This window comes from Scylla paramamosain, chromosome 11, assembly GCF_035594125.1.
Source record: "Scylla paramamosain isolate STU-SP2022 chromosome 11, ASM3559412v1, whole genome shotgun sequence".
In the NCBI taxonomy this organism is placed as follows: Eukaryota; Metazoa; Arthropoda; class Malacostraca; order Decapoda; family Portunidae; genus Scylla; species Scylla paramamosain.
This window is the reverse complement of record NC_087161.1, coordinates 10,185,118-10,201,622: the sequence shown is the minus strand read 5'-3', so window position 1 is coordinate 10,201,622 and position 16,505 is coordinate 10,185,118. Positions and strand designations below refer to the sequence as shown.

Sequence of the window (16,505 nt, the reverse complement as noted above, 5' to 3'; positions counted from 1 at the left end):
CTCATATCTGAATTAGCTACAGACAAAGAATGATATACTTAATAATAATTGGTTTATTTGGAATAGGCAGCCCAAGGGTTGGAAATGTATACAAGAAGAAACATGAAATACAGAAATAACATTTATATAAATACTAATACCAAAATGTGTACAAGGAGGAACATGAAAATACAGTACTAATATTATATTAATACTAATACCAATGTGTGTGTGTGTGTGTGTGTGTGTGTGTGTGTGTGTGTGTGTGTGTGTGTGTGTGTGTGTGTGTTTTGTTGCTAAAATACATTTAACATACTATTGTACATTTCAAGACTTATTCACTAAAGGAGTGTGTGTTTGTGTGTGTGTCTTGTGGGTTTTGGGATGGTGTTTAAATAAAGGATGACAGATTTATGATGGTGGATGGTTTGTGGTGAGGGAAATCATTAAGAGTGCGTACCATGAAGGTTATTGTGTTGCATTTTGTATCTGTCAGTCCTGGCTCTGAGTGAGATGAGGAGGTTCATATGTCTGGTGGGATGTGAGGGGACAGGGGCCAGGGGGAAGGAGATTTTTGTGTCATCAGTGATTTTAAAAGGCTGACACCAAATTTTTGTAAGGCCTTGTGATAGGTGTTTGAGTTGCACATGGGACAAGGGTCACAAAAGCTTGTTCATAGGTAGTTTGAGCCTAGGATTATTTTGACTGGTCTTTTCTAAATGCTTTCAAGAGGGTCTCTTTGTGCATTGGCTAATGATAGGAACCAGGCATGGGAAGCATTGGTCAGTCTTGGTAAAATTAAGTCTTTATACGTAACATGAGGAATACCCAGGAATGTGAGGCATCTGAGCAGAAACAGGCAGTATGTAGCTGAGCTAGTGACTGCATTGATGTGGGGCTTCCCAGACAGTTATCATCAAAGATGACTCCCATGGGTTTAACTATATCAATCACTTGAAGGCTGTTGGGTTGAGGGTGAGTGGAATGTAACATCATTCCCTCTAGTCCAGTGAAGTGTGCATATGTTTATATTTACTTACTGTAGTTGCAACATACAGGAAGAGAGCAATGCTCCTACTGTCCCATGTATGAGGGTCATTCCAAAAGTAATGGCTCTTATTTTTTTTACTCTGCCCCAAGGGGTCTGTGGAAATTACTTATGACATTGTTATGAAGATTGAACTTTTGTACTCATAACCTGAAATTTTTATCTCTCTGTTGCAGATATTGATGGTATGACAGTCTAAGAAAGCAACCCCTGTCATAGATAAGTGTCAGAAGCAGAGATGTGTCATTGAATCCCTCCATGCAGAAGAAGTTGGACCAGCTGACATTCACCAGTGCCTGGTGAATGTATATGGAGCCGAGGCAGTTGATGTCAGCACAGTTAGGAGAAGGGTTCGTTGATTCTGGAGTGGTGACAGATGTGAGTGACTAATTGTGCTCTGGACACCCTTGCATAGTCACCACTCTGAAAAATGAAGTGTGCCTCGATCAACTCATCCATGCTAATTGGTGGATAAAGGAGAATGAAAAGTGTGCAGAGTTGGATGTGGGTGTCACTGCACTAGAAACAATGCGTTATCTGCCAATTAGCACAGATGAGTTGATCAAGGCGCACTTCATTTTCTAGAGAGGTGGCTGTGCAAGGGTGTCTGGAGTGCGATTTGTCACTCACATCTTTGTCGCCACTCTGAAATTGACGAACCCTTCTCCTAACTATGCTGACATCAAGTGTCTTGGCTCTGTAAAACATTTACCAGGCGCTGGTGAATGTTGGCTAGTCCAACTTCTGCGTGGAGGAATTAAATGATGCATTTCTGCTTCTGACACATGTTCATTGACAGGGGTTGCTTTCTTAGACCGTCATACCATCAGTATCTGCAACAGAGAGATAAAAATTTCAGGTTATGAGTGCAAAAGTTCAGTCATCATAACAATGTTTGCTTCTTCTTCTTTCCCTCCTCTATTTCAACCAAATGGCACCACTGCTATCACATCTATCTCTAAAGCTGAACTCTTCGCTCAAACCTTTGCTAAAAACTCTATCTTGGACGATTCTGAGCTTGTTCCTCCCTCTCCTCCACCCTCTGACTACTTCATGCCACATATTAAAATTCTTTGCAATGATGTTTTCCATGCCCTCGCTGGCCTAAACCCTTGGAAGGCTTATGGTCCTGATGGGGTCCCTCCTATTGTTCTCCAAAACTGTGCCTCCATGCTTGCACCTTGCCTAGTCAAACTCTTTCAGCTCTGTCTGTCAACATCTACCTTTCCTTCTTGCTGGAAGTTTGCCTACATTCAACCTGTTCCTAAAAAGGGTGACCGTTCTAATCCCTCAAACTACTGTCCTATTGCTTTAATTTCCTGCCTATCTAAAGTTTTTGAATCTATCCTCAACAGGAAGATTCTTAAACATCTATCACTTCACAACCTTCTATCTGACCGCCAGTATGGGTTCCGTCAAGGCCGCTCTACTGGTGATCTGGCTTTCCTTACTGAGTCTTGGTGATCCTCTTTTAGAGATTTTGGTGAAACTTTTGCTGTTGCCTTGGACATATCAAAAGCTTTTGATAGAGTCCGGCACAAAGCTTTGATTTCCAAACTACCCTCCTATGGTTTCTATCCTTCTCTCTGTAACTTCATCTCAAGTTTCCTTTCTGACTGTTCTATTGCTGCTGTGGTAGACAGTCACTGTTCTTCTCCTAAGCCTATTAACAGTGGTGTTCCTCAGGGTTCTGTCCTGTCACCCACTCTCTTCTTATTATTCATTAATGATCTTCTAAACCAAACTTCTTGTCCTATCCACTCCTACGCTGATGATACCACCCTGCACTTTTCCACGTCTTTTCATAGACGTCCAACCCTTCAGGAGGTAAACATTTCACGCAGGGAAGCCACAGAACGCCTGACTTCTGATCTTTCTAAAATTTCTGATTGGGGCAGAGCAAACTTGGTATTGTTCAATGCCTCAAAAACTCAATTCCTCCATCTATCAACTCGACACAACCTTCCAGACAACTATCCCCTCTTCTTCAATGACACTCAACTGTCCCCCTCTTCTACACTGAACATCCTCGGTCTGTCCTTTACTTATAATCTGAACTGGAAACTTCACATCTCATCTCTAGCTAAAACAGCTTCTTTGAAGTTAGGTGTTCTGAGACGTCTCCGCCAGTTTTTCTCACCCCCCCAGCTGCTAACTCTGTACAAGGGCCTTATCTGTCCATGTATGGAGTATGCTTCACATGTCTGAGGAGGTTCCACTCATACTGCTCTTCTAGACAGGGTGGAATCAAAAGCTTTTTGTCTCATCAACTCCTCTCCTCTAACTGACTGTCTTCAGCCTCTCTCTCATTGCTGCAATGTTGCATATCTAGCTGTCTTCTACCGCTATTTTCATGCTAACTGCTCTTCTGATCTTGCTAACAGCATGCCTCCCTTCCTTCCACGGCCTTGCTGCACAAGACTTTCTTTTTTCTCTCACCCTTATTCTGTCCACCTCTCTAACCCAAGAGTTAACCAGTATTCTCAATCATTCATCCCTTTCTCTGGTAAACTCTGGAACTCCCTGCCTGCTTCTGTATTTCCACCTTCCTATGACTTGAATTCCTTCAAGAGGGAGGTTTCAAGACACTTATCCACCAATTTTTGACCACTGCTTTGACCCTTTTATGGGACTGGCATTTCAGTGGGCATTTTTTTTTTTTATTAGATTTTTGTTGCCCTTGGCCAGTGTCTTTCCTACATAAAAAAAAAAAAATGTCATGAGCAATCTCATCAGATCCCTTGGGGCAGAATAAAAAAAATAGGCATTACTTTTGGAACAACCCTTGTACATATCTACTTTTACCCAACTTGGCTATGAATTCATGAGTAGTTCTTGTGTAGATTACTGCTTCCTGGTTATTCTGCACTTTTCTTGTTAAAAGTGGATAGCTGTATTCCTTGATGTCTATTGTATAAATAGATCTTTTTAGTTTATTTATGTAACCTCTCATATCTCTTGCATCCCATTCAAATAAATCATCTGCATTCTGTTGACTCCATCCATTTTCTTTGTAGCTATATATATTGCAATTAGGTGTGTGTGTGTGTGTGTGTGTGTGTGTGTGTGTGTGTGTGTGTGTGTATTTACCTAGTTGTATTTACCTAGTTGTGGTTTATGGGAGGGGAGTAATCTTATAGTATTCCGTCATCATATCTATCCAGTTTGGTCCAGTTTAGTCCAATTTAAGCATGGACAGTTACAGCATTGACAATGTCTTCACTGGGTTCATTCCACTTGTTCACACTTCTGTGGGGAAAACTATGCTTCTTGATGTCTCTTTTACAGTTAACTTTCTTCAACTTCTTACTGTGTTCCCTTGTACTCTGTGTGTCTAAATTTATAAAACATTCTTTGCCCACATTTTCCATTCCATTTATCATTCTATAGATATTTATGAAATCTCTCTCTTTCCTATTTTCAAGGGTAGGAATTTCCACCATTTTTAATCTTTCTTCATAAGTCGACTTACTCAACTCCGGAACCATCTTAGTGACTACTTTTTGTACTCTTTCTGATTTTATAATATTTCTCTTTGTATGAGGAGACCACACCACTGCTGCATATTCCATCATGGAAATCAACAACTTTTTATCATTCCTTCATCCAAATATGAGAATGCCATTCTTATTCTTTTTAACAAATTCATTGTCTCTCCAGTAATTTTATCAGTGTGTCTGTCTGGAGTAAAATTTTCAGTAACTGTTACTCCCAAATCCACTTCCTCTTTTGACTTCTTTAACTTCACACCATCCATCTCATAATGATATTGTATTCTTTTTTTTACTTTTACTCCATCTATTTATCTTATTTAAATCATCTTGCAGTACCATACAATCATTTACATTTTTTATCCTTCTTCAGCTTAGCATCATCTGCAGATAACTTTATATAACTATCTACTTCTTCATTTATGTCGTTCACATACATTACAAACATTATTGGTCCCAACACTGACCCCTGTGGGACACCACTAGTTACTTTCAGCCAAGATGAATTTTGGTCTTGTATTACAGTTCTCATCACTCTATCATCCAGATAATCCTCCATCCACTCCAGCAGTCTTCCTCTAATTTTTCCATATTTTTTTTATCTTCCGTAGCAATCTTGAGTATTGTACTTTGTCAAATGCTTTCTTCGTCTAAGTAGACACCATCCACCCATCTATCTTTCTCCTGCACAATATCGATTACCCTTGAATAAAAGGACATAAGTTCATGGAGCATGATCTCCTCCTAAAGCCAAATTGACAATTTACCAAAACTATCTCTTTCCAAGTGTTCCATCCATCTTTCCTTTATTGTTCTTTCACATAGTTTTCTTACAACACTAGTCAAGGACACTGGTCTATAATTTAGTGGGTTTTCCTTATTTCCTCCTTTAAATATTGGTGTAATATTTACTCTTCCAATCTTTTGGTACTCTTCCCTATGACAGTGATGTCACCACTATACTGAATTTTTTCAGCCAGTTGTTCTTTACATTCTTTCAATATCCAGTTTGATACTCCATCTGGACCAGATACTTTATTTACATCAAGTTCTTCCATCATCTTAAGTATTTCATCATAACTGACTGGGGCTGTACATAGTATATTTCTCACCAATTTATCCCTTCCAGCATCAAACTCCCCTTCCACAGTAAATACCGATCTGAAACTATTGTTTGTAACCTCCACTATGCCCTGTGCATCATCATAGATTTTTCCTTCAACTTTCAGTCTTGATACACTTTCCTTCTTCTTCATCTTCCCATTCATATGTCTAAAGAATAGATTGGGTTCATTTATACACTTATCTATTATATCTTTTTCATAGTTTCTTCTCTCCATTCTTATTATCTCAACATACTTGTTTGTAACATCAATATATTTCTCCCATCTGCTCTCAGTTTTCGTCTTCTTCCATCTATTCCAAGCATTTGACTTACAATTTCTAGTCTCTCTAGGTACAAATTTCTCCACAGCAGAATTATATATCCTTATAACTTCATCCCATTTTTCCCGAACACCTTCTGCATCTTCAGAGTCTTTCCAATCCATGGCAACAAAGTACTTTCTTAATTTTTCAAAGTCAGCTTTACTATGTTTAAATCTTTTCACCATATAATTTTCATCAGTGATTACATTTTCATTTTTCAAATTAAATTCCATCAACGCATGATCACCTTTACTTAGAGAGCTATCACAGTGTGTAGTTTCAGTAATTTCCATGTCCTTGGTAAACACTAAATCAAGTCTTGATGGTTTATCTCTTCCACAAAATCTTGTATCACAATCAATCCATTGAGTCCTCAAGTTTTTCACTGCCCAGTTTAATAGTCTATTATTCCATGAGTTCTCACTTCCTGCAGTTCAGTGTCTCCCAATTTATCTCCTTACAATTAAAATCACCAACAATAACTATATCACTACTTTCCATCACTATCTTTTCAAGACCCTTTAACACATCTACCAACATCTCTTCCTGCACTTCTTTTTGCCAAGTATTGGTCATAGGTGGCATATACATTCTTACGTAATTCATTATCCTTCCATTTCCACTTCTAATCATCACTTGTAGAATTTCAGACCTCTTTACTTTTTATTATCTTCTCCAGTTTAACACATTTTTTAGTCAGAATGATCACTCCACCTCCTCCATTGTCACTTCTATTTTCATCCATAAATCATATTTATCATCAACGATGTCAGGAATTCCCCATTCATTTTTCCATTTTGTCTCACATAATATAACAACATCCGGTGCAGTTCTGCTTAACAACTCATTTGATTCCATTTTAGTTGACATTAATCCATTTACATTAGTATAACATGTTACCTTACTGTTTGATGTACCATTTCTTTATTCTTATATCTCTTACTCTCCAGAAAACTACTTCTTCATTCGTTGTTTGTTTTTTTGTTTAGCCTCATTTTCTAGCTCCTTTTGCTTCAACCTTTCAGTCTCATCCATATTCCTGTTTATTCATACATTCCTATATTCTTCATCTCTTAACAACCATCAAGACCCATGAATTACTTCTGCTTGTACCAGTGTTGCAAACCTTATTTTTATTGGTCTCATTTTTTCTTCTTTATATTTCCCAATTCTATGGAACTCTTTGACTTGCTTTACTACCTGACTGTCTTCACCTATCACTTTCTTCAGGAACTTATTCAACAGGTTCTTTTCCTTTTTATCTCTTTGAATTCTGCTTACTATTTTCTCCTCCTTTAAACCAAACTTGTTTATATTTTTCTACAGTGTCTCTCACTAACTTTTCTCTTCTTTAATAACATTTACCACTTTCTGTTTGAGGTTTTGTTTTTGTTTTGTTTCCACATCCTTTACACTTGCCTTCATTTCTTCTTTTCCTTTCTGAAGTTTCAGTTTTTTCTTTTATTTGTTTCTTTAAACAGTCATTTTTCACCTTTCACTTGTCATTTTTATCTTCCATCTCTATCATCTTTGCTATAATAGTCACCAACTCCTTACCTGTCTCCTTCTGGTGTGCCTCCAATGTCTTTATTCTCTCCAAAAGTGTGAACAAACAAAACAAAACTTTCCTAGAGATGGGATAACTATACTCATGTACTGTTTCTCCCCTCCCTATTTACCACCCAGGTATTCCTGTTTCTTCATAATATACCTTGTTCCACTGTGAGTGATTTGTGTTTTCTTTCCTTCTATATGCAGAGCACTAGGAAACATGTCCTGTCATCTCTGCTGCGTGTGTGTGTGTGTGTGTGTGTGTGTGTGTGTGTGTGTGTGTGTGTGTGTGTGTGTGTGTGTATTTACCTAGTTGTATTTACCTAGTTGTATAGTACAGGGTCCGAGCCAAAGCTCAATTAGTCCTGTCTCCATACCCGAATTTGTCCACTTTCTCTTTAAACATGTGCACACTCTTTGCCGCAACCACCTCTTCTTTTAAGTTATTCCATATTTCAACCGTTCGATGCGGAAAGCTGTATTTCTTAATATCTCCCAAACAATGACTCTTCTTTAATTTCTTCATATGTCCCCTTGTACGTCTATCTCCTTCCTCCACTTTTACAACTAGGTCATCTCTGTCTATCTTCTCCACGCCATTTACTAATTTGAACATTGTTATCAGGTCTCCTCTTTCCCTTCTTTCTTGCAGTGTTGGTAATCCAATTTCTTCCAGTCTTTTCCTCGTAAATTAGGTCTTCCAATTCAGGTATAATTTTCGTAGCTGTTCTTTGTATTCTTTCCAATTTCCTTATATCTTTCTTCTTGTGTGGAGACCATACCACTGCTGCGTATTCCAGTTTGGGGCGTATCATGTGTGTTATGATTTTCTTCATCATTTCTTTGTCTAGGTAATTAAATGCCACCCTGATATTTGCTAGCAAATTATATGTAGAGCCAAATATTCCATTGATGTGTTTTTCTGGTGAAAGCGTGTGTGTGTGTGTGTGTGTGTGTGTGTGTGTGTGTGTGTGTGTGTGTGTGTGTGTGACTTAGATGTTTCAACTAGTTTTATCTTGTTCTAGTAAACAAGATCTGATTTATATCAGTGTGCTCTCATCTCAAAGTAGGCACTAACTATTCCTGTCATTTTGAATGCACTGGTTAATTGCAACTCCACATGGACCCCAAGCTTTGGTTGCCCTGGTAATGGATGGTTGCTCTTTTTATTTATTTTTTATTTTTTTTCACAAACCATGTTAGCCTATGATGTGTACCTTCATCTATGAACTGTAAAAGCAGCTGCTGTATGTGACATTTTAATGCATCATATGTGTCATCATCCATGCATCTCAAATCACCCTGTAACCACGCAGTAAGTAGGAAGGAAAATCTTGAGCTGCTGCTGTTCACCACATGACAAAGAAAATCCTTGGCACTGTTTGACCAGCTCTACACCATTGACTTTCTACTCTATGGTGGAAAACACTTCACATGAAAAGGGGCTAAGTTTTGACTTAATGGCTTATTATGTTACTGTATGTTATTTCCCCTGTATATTTTTCAGAAAATTTTTATACACTCCATCTCTGCTATCATCTGACATGTTTCATTTCCTCATCAGTATTGATTTTCATATAGACCTAGGTTTTTTTTGCCCATGTTTTTTCCTATAGATTTCCCCTTCACACCCATGACCAAGATCTATCTGTTCCTTCCAGCAGGCTTGGGGCAGCAGGATAGTATACCAGGAAGTACTGGATTCATTCCAGTCCTTCCTTTGGAGGAACATGTCCCGTGAGGAGCTGCTGCTAAGTGAAAGAAGGCGCATTTCTACCTGGGGCATCACAAACTATGAGCTCCATCCTCCATCTGGCACCCTGGTTTTCCCTGCCTCCTCCACTATCTTCCAGTGTGTACACCCTGAAAGGCCGGTGGGTGTAGGGCAAGGGAAAATGTGTTTGTATTTTTGTAAAAGCAGAATGTTTGCAGAATTTAAGTTAAGGCATGCAACTTGTCTTTAGACCTTGCCATATACCACCACATGCTATACCTTGGAAAACTATACAGTCAGCTCTTAACATTCCTGGGGATTAGGTAACAGAGACATCTGCAAATGTTGAAAATCTGCAGTTAATTGGTGTGCTCCCCGAAAGAAAACTCATGATCCCCTGCGGTGCTTTCCTTTCAAAGTTACCCCTGAACTCTCTATGGCCTTGTTTAAGTGAAGAAGAGCCCTATGTAAATTTATTTACAAAACTTTATGTTTAATAAAAGGAAGTAAAATAATGATGAATATTATGATGAATATTGTGATGTGGCCTCTCACTTGATCCACCTTACTCCCTCAGTATCACCAACTTGACTGCTAATGTTACATCATCACATGCCCTACCCTTTCACTTCCATGTTGTCACTATTGTGGAAAACTAACACTTGTGTTTTGTTAATATAGTAACTACTGTACAATGTTATAAACATGGCATAGTGTCTTGGAAGGTTTTGTACTGGCTGCAGTGAAAATACAACAGTGATGTTAACATGAACGTGATCATGACCTGAGTGAGGGTAAGGGAGAGGGACAGCTGGCCTGCAGTAGAAATTGTACACAATATACAGGCACAAGGAAATGTACACAATCAGTCGCCAAAAATGCCCAAAACTGACAAAACTGCCAGGCAGTGGAGAGGATGTGGGTTTGTGTGTGTGTGTGTGTGTGTGTGTGTGTGTGTGTGTGTGTGTGTGTGTGTGTGTGTGTGTGTGTGTGTGTGTGTGTGTGTGTCACTTATGGTCGTTTGCTGGTCACCCAGCCAGCTGTTCCCCTACGGAAGGAGCTCAGAGCTCATAGTAACTGATCTTTTGGTAGGACTGAGAACATTCACACACCACACACTGGGACAGCGAGGTCACAACCCCTCGGGTTACATCCCGTACCTACTTGCTGCCAGGTGAACAGGGGCTACACATTAAGAGGCTTGCCCATTTGTCTCGCTTGTGTGTGTGTGTGTGTGTGTGTGTGTGTGTGTGTGTGTGTGTGTGTGTGTGTGTGTGTGTGTGTGTGGTTTGATGTGATGTGATTTGATGTGATATGGTGATTTGTGCTGACTGCAAGATTTGAATTGATGGCAACCCGTGAAAAATTGAATCTGCATACATTTCTCTTGTGGTGTCAATCTGTGAATAATAAAAAAAACAAGAATGTTGAATCTGCTGACTGTATATTTGGTATATTGATTGCTGACTGTATATTTGGTAGACTGTAATTCCTTTTAGATTAAAGTATTCTTTTCTTTCAGACAGTGAGACAAAGCACAATGTCTTTTTTTAGATACTTTAAAGAAGAAATGATGTCCCTTAGTTGCCTTACAATGTCACTGTTAGTTGTTAGGCTCTGTTCTTCCTGTTACAGGACTCTTTATATATCTTTAAAGGCACTGGGTCTTTTTCAGTTTTTATTCATGCTTTCATCATCCTTCTCAGATAATATGACCTTGTTGACATTTTTTAGTTCCCTCATGCCATTGAAGGTTACAATTTAACTCTAACTAATGATAAGACCATAGATATTCCAGTAATCAAGTAGATAGTGAAACAAGAGTTAGATGTTAGATCAACAGGGAAGATGAAACGTATTCTATTTATTTATGTGTTAAGGAAATCACTAGATTGAGTGAAGGTGCCATCATTGGAGAAACAAGTGAATTTAGTCCCAATTTTTAATGAAATAAGATGAAAGTTTAACAGTGAACTGTCATAGCTTTAGTTATAGGCAAATTAATGGCATCTGTAACTGAAGGAATATTAGGAATGGTATAGACAATCATAGGTTGAGAAAGGGTTCAATGCATGGGTTCACAAAGAGGAAGTCATGCCTCATAAACTTTTTTTTTAAGTTTTTAAGTAAAGTCTCTGAATTTGTAGAAAATAGTATGAATTATTACATAATATACCTTGACTTTAGCAAGGTACCACACCAAAATCTGTTGAGTAAAGTTAGAGCACATGGGATATATGGAAAAGTTCTAGCCTGGCTCAGGTCATGGTTGTAACAGATAGTTGTGGTTGATTTCTCCAGATCCAAGTGGAGACAGATAATGATATTGATTACCACCTTGATTAGCTTTAGGATCCCTGTGAGTTTAGTATACATTAATGGTTTAGATAATGAAATTGATGGTGATATCAGTAAATTTGCAGACAACACAAAGATAAATAGGTTAATGAGATTGGAGTCTGATGTAACTGCTCTGCTGACAGACAGAGATAAGATGAACAAAAATGGATAGATGGCAAATACAATTTATTAGTAGTAAATGTAAAGTATTTTTTGTGTTAGTAGAAAAAATCCACATAATAAGTACTCATTAAAAACAAAGCTTTGGTAAAATCAGAGGGCAAAAAGATTTATGAGTTAAAAATTATCTCAACATCAAAGAAAAAATTATAGTGACCAGAAATGAAGTTAATTTATTAGGGTTTAGGTTGCAGAGCATCAGAAGCGAAAATTCCTAAGTAATGTTAAGAATTAAATCTGGCATTAGTCAGACCTTACCTATGAGGTTCTGGCCTCTGTATCACAATAAGATATTTGTTAGAAAGACATAGATCAAGAGTGGATCTCCTAGAGATATTTAAGTGAGGTAAGGGGTATAACAAGAGTGAAATAAACAAAATTCTTAGGATTAATGATCAGTATAGTACTAAAAGCTTAAGATTGATAAAGTTAGCTTTAAAGAAGAGATAGGAAGAAATTAATTTTCAAATAGAGGGGTAGATGACTGGAATAGACTCAGTAATTAAATTATTAGTGTTGTATCAATAGGGAACTTTTAAAGATTAGTCATATGTATTGATAGGGATGGTAGATAGTGTTACATGCAGTGAGCTAGTGTGAGAGAAGGTAATGAACAGAGAAATAAGAAAGAAATGAATTCAGAGATAGAGAGGAAGGGGAGAGCAAGACATGGACGCATCCCTTACGTGTATGAACTGGGCGTTAGCTATCTTAACTTTCTGTATAAGTTTAAAGTTAACCTTCCCCATTTAATTCACCTCATCCTTCTTTCTTTTAGAGAGTTGAGATTGCAGGGGTATGTAGAAGAAGAGATGCTCTTTCCCACTGTGTGATTTGTTGTGCCCAAGCTCCCCAAATAAAACCTCTAGAATTTTTAAAACATAAATCTTTTGCTGTGAGGGAGAGTGAGTGAAGTGAGTGAGCTGGGTTGTGCTTGAGCCTCACAGTTTTCACCTCACCGTCTCTCTCCCATTCCATCCCCTCCCCTTTTGTCTGTGATAGCTGCTGTGTCTGGGTGTGCAGCTGCCTCCTTTGGCAGTTGGTGTCCAGCCTGGCCAGAGTAAAGATACACATCGATAGAGGCGAAGAAAGGCAAGGAGACCCAGGGGGATATATATATATATATATATATATATATATATATATATATATATATATATATATATATATATATATATATATATATATATATATATATATATATTAGAGGACCTTTACAACCCCTGGTTGTAAAGGCATGATTAGCATTTCCAGAAGTCTGCCTGTGGTTGTCATGCTTCTGTAATATGAATAGACATCTTTTGATACTGACTCCTCGGCACTGGCCAGGTATCCTGGTGTATCTGGGAGTGGTTGGCTGGCTCCTCTTTTGTCTTTTGGCTGTAATGTCCATGTATCTTTAGTGTTTTGTGCTGTTAAATACAACTGATTCTTGAAGCTATGCTTGGAGCTTTGGGGCCAGAAGATACAGAGATTCTTTGTTGGTTAGTGGTTGTTTCCTCTCTCCCTAGGTTTTACTGTGTATAGTGGTATTTGCCTCTCCTTAGAGACTGTAAATAGAATGTTTGCCAACAGAAGGATATAATATATCTGTGAGTGTGGGTGGTTCTGTCTGATGGGAGATAGCTCACAGAATATTATAAACCTCATACCTGGGTGTCCTTTGTCTTAGCTGTGCCCACTAGCATGTAGTGTTATGATTCTTACTCAGCAAGTTGAAGTTATTGGGCAATTGTAGACATGCCGGTTCAAGCTCTTGGCAAGAGGGGCGAGAGGGCTAAAACTGCCACTACCATGTGATCTAACCCTCACAGGCATGTTGGGCTGTTTTGACCCCATTGTTGCATCAGTGTGCCACACCCTTCAACGCAGCGCTGGCGTGAACCCTGTGGATGTATCCTCGACGATGCATGCTCCCTCGCCACGCTGGCTTTTTATCCAGCAGACAGTGAAGGGGAACTGGGAGCGAAGCAAGACGAGCAGACGCCTTCATTAGGGCTTTTGAGGGCCCCTTTTGACGCCGCCACCTTCACAATGCTTTTCATGAACCTGGTCCCTGTCTTGCACCGCTGCACCAGCGGGCTTCTTTAAGGAGCGGAGCGTGGCATGAGGCCGCATTTGGAATCGGTCACCACCACCGGAGTAGGGGGTAGGCACTGCGACAAGATGACCAGACACCGATGGCACAGAAGGGAAAGAAGGCAGACAGTGACACCCAACAGTGTGCGCCTTGCTACCTCTGAGTCCAGTCCAGCGCCTGAACCCAGGCCCGCTTCCTGCACAGGCCCGACTGGCCCGATCCTCAGAGCCAATCCTTATCCCGAAGTTACGGATCTAATTTGCTGACTTCCATTATTTACATTAGTCTATCGACCAGAGGCTTCTTACCTTGGAGACTGGCTGTGGATATGGGTACGCACAGGCCCGAAACGGGTGTTGCATGCATGCAGGCTCTGCGCCGAAGCACGGGCTGCAGTAGTAACAGACTCTCCTTGCTTCGCCCCATGCAGTTACCTGCCTCGAATGTTTCACAGACTGGCAGTGGTATGCAGGACGCTGCAAGAACCGTGGCGCTCTATGGCAGACCGTGTTACCAACACCCTTTCGCTCTGCAAGTGGCTTCTAGTGGCTTATGGAAGCTGACCCAAGTTAGTGACAGCTGTGAGAGGAGCTGAACCTGGTTTGAAACAATAGATTTACAGGGAGTGGTTTCTTACAGTTTCCCCTTATGTTCTTACCCCCCCCCTCTCTCTCTCTCTCTCTCTCTCTCTCTCTCTCTCTCTCTCTCTCTCTCTCTCTCTCTCTCTCTCTCTCTCTCTCTCTCTCTCTCTCTCTCTCTCTCTCTCTCTCTCTCTCTCTCTCTCTCTCTCTCTCTCTCCACTTCTCTTATAATGCCTTCTCATGCACATGTGTGTGTATTTTGCAAATATTTTAACTAGTTGTTTTATAGTGTAGAATTCTAGTTAACCACATATTATCCTGTCTTTCTTCCAACTTGGTATTTGATTCATGGATATTGTCTGCCTGATTATTGCACAAGGATAATGAGCCTCAAACATCTACTATTCATCATTGTCTGTCTACCATTAATGTTTGGTGTCCCATTAGTTGACTTGGCTGCATTGGATGTAGAATAACTTGTAAATATTTTCATTTGCATTTATCTGGCAGGAAATGAAAACAGAAGAATATAAATAACATGTAGTATGATGAGCTTAAAAAATTTGCATTTATCTGGAAGGAGATGAAAGCAGAAGAATATAAATAACTTGCGGTATGATGAGCTTCAGTAATTTTGGAAAGGATCGGAATTGGAAGGGATAAGCATGGCTAAGATTTGCCTCATAAACATGTCTCTACATTGGCTCAATGATGCATATATGATTTGAAAATTAAAGACAGCTTGAATTCTGAGTTTTCAGCCTTCTTCCAACAGTCAATCAATTTTTCATTCTTCAATACTGTAATGTATCACTTATAATTTCCTTTAGTATTTGCACTTCTGTGAGATTAATAGAATTTTTATATAATAAATAATTGATCATTTAACCAATGTAATGAGTTTTATTTATATATTATGTAATGAACTGCATAAATAAGATAATATAATTGACATCATCATCATCATCATCAATAATTAATTGCTTCTCACTTGAGTTCTCTGGATGACATAGCTGTGCATAGTCATGTCCATAAGTGAGACAAGGGGGGCATATGCTTCCTTTTGAAATTTTCCCGCTTATTCCTTATTTCCTTTAACTGTGTGCATTTTGATGTATTGTAAAACTGCATATACATACTATTTACAACTGTGATATTTATGACGTCACAGTGCCACCTCTGGCAGAGAAGAAAAGTGGTGATAATATCAGTCTGTCCTCCATCCCTTTCATGTTTCCCCACTATATTTTGCTTCCAAAGCTTCAAGATGCCAAGCATAAGCCTAAGAACTGAGGAGATGGCACATATTCTTGCCTTACACTAGACAAACATTGCATGGAAAGAAACTTGTGTGAGGACAGGATGAGGAAAGTCAGCTGTTTTTAATTACTGAGGTGGGCAAAGAACCTTTGATCTGGTTCCATACCACTTTGCAAATCAGTTTCTGGTTGTTCCCACAAGACTACTGCTACCACTGACAAGCTGATTTGCTGAGAAGTGCTCTCTCTCTCTCTCTCTCTCTCTCTCTCTCTCTCTCTCTCTCTCTCTCTCTCTCTCTCTCTCTCTCTCTCTCTCTCTCTCTCTCTCTCTCTCTCTCTCTCTCTCTCTCTCTCTCTCTCTCTCTCTCTTTTACTACTTGAATTATTTTCCAATTTTTGTTTTTGTTTTGTTTTTGTTATCCCTTAACCCTTATACCCTGTGATTAAATGAGTGCGTGGTTTAAAGATATGTACATAAAAAATGGGTAGCAAATGTTTAAATCAGTTTCCTGGAGTACTTTAATGTTCAGTCCAATTATTTTAAGAAACACTGGGACAATTATATATCATTAGAAAGCTTAGAAGTTGCTCTTTACTGTGATATAAACATAAGTGAACAAATATAACATATGCATAAAAAAAAAAACAAAGGTGAAAAATTTGAGGGTGATATAAATTTACAAGGGTATTTTTATTTCCACAAATTTTTGCAAAAAATAATCAGTAAAGCTTATGAATTAGATACCATATGGTGTGAGAATGTATGCAGATATAAATTTACAAGGGTATTTTTATTTCCACAAATTTTTGCAAAGAAATAATCAGTAAAGCTTATGAATTAGATACCATATGGT

General features: G+C 38.8%; 1 protein-coding gene across 5 annotated transcripts in view; it reads left to right on the top strand.

The window, feature by feature from the left end:
* Positions 1-16,505, top strand: part of LOC135104933 (dipeptidyl peptidase 8-like) — a 282,612-nt gene that overhangs the window by 43,865 nt on the left and 222,242 nt on the right. For 4 of the 5 annotated variants that reach the window (XM_064012719.1, XM_064012718.1, XM_064012716.1 and 1 more), the window contains exon 3: positions 9,159-9,371. In XM_064012719.1, coding sequence (XP_063868789.1) covers positions 9,159-9,371 — 213 coding nt within the window. The remainder of the gene's footprint in view (positions 1-9,158; positions 9,372-16,505) is intronic. The other variant, XM_064012717.1, reaches the window with a different exon arrangement.